Here is a 6,000-nt window from a genome sequence, read left to right as displayed (position 1 = left end):
ATGTATTTACTAGTTTACCATGAACAAACCCTTTTTTTTCTTTTCTTTTCTTTTTTTTGGTGAAGATACCGTATTATTTTATAAAATCCACTCCAGTCCTTTGCCCTGTCTTTGGCAATGTGCATATATTCCAGGGAGGTTCTGAACATTTTCCTCATTTAAAAAAAGGGATGGGAAGGCACTGAGTGCCGCAGCACTGCTCAGGGCCAGCAGCCCAGCAGCAGGGCTAAGGTGATGGCAGCAGTAGGGCCAAGGCGTGGGGCCATGCTGCCGGGGTCAGTGTTGGGCACGGCAACCCCATCTTTGTTGTGCTGGTTCAGCAGCTGCTTGTTGGCCAAGGTGTCGTCCATGTCCACGTCGTATGACAGCTCTGAAAGCAGAAGGAGAGAGCTGGTTAGTGGCACATGTGGTGTGGGGAGCAGCCAGCCCTATCTGCACTGGGGCAGCCTGGCACAGGTGAACATGGCAGAAGAGCTCAGTAACACCCCCTGGGTCCTCCAGCCAATCCCTGGTATCCCACAGCAAACCTGAAGTCTGAAAGACTAAAAATTCATAACTCTGAGGTGCTCCAGAAAGACAGATCACTGAATCATAGAATGGTTGGGTTGGAAAGGGAGGTGGTTGAGTCACCATCCCTGAATGTGTTTAAAAACCATTTGGATGTGGTGCTCAGGGATTTTAGCAGGGGGTTGTTAGAGTTAGGGTAGTACGGTTAGGTTGTGGTTGGACTTGATGATCTTTAAGGTCTTTTCCAACCTGAGCAATTCTATGATTCAGTTCCAATCCCTTGCAATGGGATGGGTGCCCTCCAACAGATTGGGTTGCTCAGGGCCCCATCCAGCCTGACCTTGGGCACCTCCAGCAATGGGGTATCCACAGCTTCCTGGGCAGCCTGTGCCTTGCCTCCCTCTGAATAAAGGATTTCCTCCTAACGTGTAACCTAAATCTCCCCTCTTTTAGTTTAAAACCATTTGCCCTTGTCCTGTCACAATCAGATCATATAAAAAGTTAGTTTCTCTCCTGCTTGTAAGCTCCCTTTAAGTACTGAAAGGTGTCCCCAGAGCCTTTCAGGCTGGACTCCCCCAGCAACCTCAATCTTTCCTCAAGGAGAGGTGCTCAGCCCCTCTGAGCATCTTTGTGGCCTCCTCTGGACCAACTCCAACAGCTCCAGATAAGAGGATTTGGCTTGTTGAAGTGATACTCCCAAAAATCAGCCAAGAGTGGGTGTTCAGCAAAGCAAAGAGTGTCTGCTCCGCACGCACTGCAGGGATGGGTGCACGAGTGAAGAAATCCTGGCCAGCACAAATATCCTCCCAAACCATGTACCTCCTGCTGTGAGGACCTTTTGGAGTCTTTCATAAGCTTGCACAAAATATGTTGCTTACAGCACTTTCAGCACACCCATCCCATCAATTGTCCGCCTCATCAAAGCACCAGAGTGAGGAATGGGAAAGGATGTCACGCCACCAGCCTGCTGCTGTTGCAACACGGGGATTTTGAGAAGGAGCACATGGAAGCTCCCACCCAAGAAAACTGTGTAAAAGTTCTGATAGTGTAAAAAGTTCTGACAGTCCTGGCAGAGCTTACAGAAAGGGCTGGAAAGGGTTGGAAGGGACCTCTGGAGATCATCTAGCTTAACCCCCTGCTAAAGCTGGTTCTGCCCTGTTCAGCCATGCCAGTTTATCACCTGGATGCTCTCAGTTAAGCCTGCTGGCCTTATCCCTAGAGCTGGGCCATTGGATGCAGAGGAAGCTGGTGGCTTCAATCAGAAGACAACCTGGCTCAAGCCATTCACAAGCCCTCGTGGATCACCAGCATACTCATGGGCTTGGATCACCCCACCCCACCCCTGAGAAAGAATCCAAGAGGCTGAACAAACACTCCAGCTAAAAAACGCCACATCAGCCCAATGAGGACCACTGCCAAGGCAAACACTGCAGCAATATTTCTTAATCAAAATCCCCAAACAAACACTGCAAAACAAAAGCATAACAACAGCAGTATGACAAGTGAGGTGGCTCAGACCATCAAGAAGGGTCAGAAATGGCTGGAAGGGAGAACAGAAAGCCAGGTGCAAGCAAAACCTGCCTGGTAAATGACCTATAATGCCTCCAGCAGATTCCCAGACAATGCAGTTCCTCCTCTCTGCAGTTCTCCTGCTTTTATCCTCAAGCTGCTGTCCCCTGGCACAGCACACACCTCCCCCATGGGGCAGGGCAGGCACAGGGTGCAGCTGTTGAACCCTCCGGGAAAGGTCCAACCCAAGAGCATCAAAATGACGATTTCAAACTTTAATCATTAGAGTGTTGGTTTTTGGTTTGGTTTGGTTGTTTCTGATTTTGTGTGTGTGTGTGTGGTTGTTGGTTTGGTTTTTTTTTTGTTTGGTTGTTTTTTTTGTTTTTTTACAGGGGAAGTTTTCAAATTCTGAGATTTCACCTGACTGTGAGCAAAGACCACTTTTCAAATCATGAGATTTCACCCCAGCAAGGATGCTGATTTTCTCATTCATTCTTTGCCCAAGGAAGAAGAAAAGGGAACAGAAACCCTCTTGTCATTAGAGATTTGAGAGATGCTTTCCTAGCTTTGTTAAACCACTTCAAAGCTTTGTGCTGGGGTGTGGCACTGGTTTCAAATGTTCCTTGCATCGCTTCTTTCTCTGGGCTTATGTTCAGCTGTATCTTTAAGCTAATGGATTTAGCCATATGTCTTTTATTTTGTATTAATAATGGGGCCTGTAACTGGTGGAAATACATTCCATTTAACTTCCAATGACCTTCGGTATCACAGAATCATTAAGGCTGGAAACGAACACTAAGATCAACCAGTCCAACCCCACCCCAACGTGCCCATAACCACATCCTTCAGTGCCACATCCCCATGGATACGGAGCTCCTCCAGGGACAGTGATCCCACCACTCCCTGTGCAGCTGTGCCACTGCATCACTGCTCTCTCAGTGAAGATTTTCCTAATATCCAACCTGAACCTCCCCTGGAGCAATGTAAGGCCATTCCCTCTGGTCTTTGATACATGGAAGGAAGAAATAAAAGATACTCTCCTCTGACTGATCAGAGGCCAGCTGATGACCAAGTCCAAGCCCAGCTACACCCTGTCTAATTTGCAACAGTTTCTGCCACAGAGTGGCCCTTTGACTGCAAAGGCTTTTGGGGAGGGGAGAGGAGTAAAAGAGAGGAGAGAACTCAAAAAATGTGTTTCTGTTTATAATCAGTTGGAGTCCAGAGGGTATGACCAACAATCTGTGTTAATTATGTATTCAATCTTCACTCATTCTGGCCCCTCTTGTCCTCTGGGCTGTGGATTAGATAATCCCCTTAAAATAATAGTCAATCATTAGCCCGGCGTCTTTTTTGCCTGCAAGCAGAGCGCTGTGCTGTTTCCTGGCATCCTTCTGCAGCCCATACAAGACCCCCAGCCCAACACAGACCACTCCCCCCTTTCTAACCAAAGCCCCTCTGACATGTTGCTGCTCCTGGGACAGTGAAAGCTGCAGCTCTGCTCCCCGCCCCAGCTGCTGCCAACACTGGCATGCACAATTTTCACATCCTCAGAACGCAGCTGAGACGTTCTTCCATGGACTAGGACTAGGTGCACTGCTTCTGCACGAGCTTATTGGGCGAAATTCACTAAGAAGCCCTTTATTTCCTGATCTGCATAGTTACAAAAAGCAGCTAAACCAGGCAGGGATTGTTTTTCAGTTGGCATAAGAAATTCCACCGCAGCTGGCACCAAAAAAAGCCAGGAGGATAAGCACCGGCATGCCAGGAGTGTTACAGCAGGCAGGCACATTCCTGCACAAAACACACCGATGTCTCCTGAAACAGCCCCTTCTGCCCCTAAAAGGGCAAGGCAGCCTCAAGCAAATAACTGATAGCAAACCCTGCTCTGACAAATGACATCAAAGCAGGCAGTGCCTGGCTCCAGCGGGCAGCTCTGTGGCCAAGCCAGGAAAGGAGAGCCCAGAGCCTGCAGCCAGGGAATGTCATCTTGCCTGCCAAGGCAGATGGCTCAGCAATGGACCTAATATAGTAACAGATTCATCATGGATGGCCGTGCACAGAAACCGCTTTGCACAGCCACTTGATAGCCCTGCTGCTGCTGGGGTTGCAAAGGGGATGTGGAAGCATCATGCAGCATGATCACAAAACGGGGCTGCTGAGCCATCCAAGGGACCTGGGGGGACGTGGTGATGGCCCTTGTTTGCACATGATGAAAACTGCAGTGTGAAGGGAGCGAGGAATGGATCATGAGTGTGTACTTTCAATCAGCACAGATCATATCCAGTAGGAACATCTGACAGCAGGGCAGTGTGTCAGGCTCCTGCCACTCTCATGGTCAGTTGTGAACATCTGCCTGCATGTGTCCTTCAGGACTGGTCTAAGAAAGCATATGATACCATCAGGATGATGATCTCAGTGGTCTTTCCAACCTTTCTGTGATTCTATGACAGTTGCAATCTCTGGAATGCACTGCTGCTTTCTTCAGTTTTTTAAGCAGCAAGGCTCACCAGTCTGGGAAACAAACAGCCCATGAATGCAGGAGACTGGATGTCTCCAAAGCAAGACTGGGTTTCCAAAAGGGAGATTTCTGGGCTCTGTAAGTGTAAGAGCCTGCAGTACCTCAGCTCAGACCACCTAGCCTTGGTCCCAGCTCTCTCCCTTTCTATAGCACCAACCAATCCAACATGACAGTGTTTGCACTTGGAATCCAGGAAATCAGTCCAATTGCATCACTCCTGGTCCTGCTAGAACACAAAAGCTCCGCTCACACCAGCCTGCAGCTACCTGACTTCTCCATGCAATCAGTTCATACTACAAGCACACCTCTACTTCCACAACATCCAGACAAGTCCACGGAGTTGCAAAGCACACGTGGCCACAACTACACAAAAAGTCAGGATCTCCAACCCTCCGCTTCTCCAAAATGCCTTCAATTCCTTATAAGGCCCAGCCAAGCCTGGCTTCATCTCCCCAGGGAGCTTTTGCCCTCTGGTTTATTATCAAAAATCCTGGAGCACCAACAGGTTTGCCATCGTCCATTGCGCAAGGAGCAGCCTGGCTGTAGGCGCGGCCGCGCGGTGCGTAATTGCGGCGCTGAGTGGAGCGGCGATGCTTGTGTTGGCATGGCAGCGAGATCACCGCGATGGATGCGCAGCATGTGCATGGTCTTGTGCCTCTGTTTTGCTGCCTCCTCCGCAGCAATTTAGGAGGTGCGGCTCTTGGCAATGTGAATTTAGATGGAAGGAAAAAAAAAAAAAAAAATCCAGCTCAGCATCATCCTGCTGCCACCGGCAATGTGGATATGGGAGATGGTGCTGCTCAGATGGTGTGGTAAAACCAGCTTCCCAGGCAGTAATCCAAGGGAACGGGGTTTGGGACTGCTGATTTGCAAACCACGGCTTTGCCCTGCTTGCCTGCCCAGCACTCCATGGCTGCAGTGCATGCCTTCACGGAGATCCAGAGAGCAAAGCAGCACCAGTGGAGGAAGCAGCCATGGAGACAGGAATCAGAGACTATGGGGACACGAACATGTGGAAGAGACAGGCTCTGGAGATCGGTTCGGAAGGGTGCAGGGTTCAGCATGGAAGGGTGAGGAGCTCCAGCTCAGGGTGCGACAAAGGGTACATGGGCAACAAGCCACAAACACTGCAGGACAGCCATTATGCACATCCCAGCCCTCCAGCTCCCAGTACTGTCACAGAAGTCTCATCCAAGGATGCCTTCAGGCTCTCTTTGGGATAAAAAGCCCAACATGCCACATGGAATGGGGCAGAGGGGCTGCTCCGTGACCCCAATTCTGCCCTTCCACCCCACTTGGGCCAGAGGCTGGAGGAGAGGAAGAACTACCATTTCTGACGTGGGGCTGTGTTTACCTCAAAAATACTCTCATTAAATTCCTCTTTGCTCCTTGGTGTACACTCTAGATTTACCCTGAAGAGAATCTGGCATTTGCAATTGCATTAATCATTTTTCCTTTGGCAGCAA

The 6,000-nt window shown here is 49.5% G+C and overlaps 1 protein-coding gene across 1 annotated transcript in view; it reads right to left on the bottom strand.

Moving 5' to 3' along the window:
- Positions 1-200: 200 nt before the first annotated feature.
- GPC3 (glypican 3) overlaps positions 201-6,000 on the bottom strand; it is a gene marked incomplete at both ends in the record, with an annotated part of 113,276 nt that continues 107,476 nt past the window's right edge. Inside the window, one exon of the mRNA XM_079542048.1 lies at positions 201-370. Coding sequence (XP_079398174.1) covers positions 201-370 — 170 coding nt within the window. The remainder of the gene's footprint in view (positions 371-6,000) is intronic.

This window comes from Tetrao urogallus (assembly GCF_951394365.1).
Source record: "Tetrao urogallus genome assembly, chromosome: 13".
NCBI classification, from domain to species: Eukaryota; Metazoa; Chordata; class Aves; order Galliformes; family Phasianidae; genus Tetrao; species Tetrao urogallus.
The sequence above is the reverse complement of the archived record's forward strand: the minus strand, read 5'-3'. Positions and strand labels throughout refer to the sequence as shown.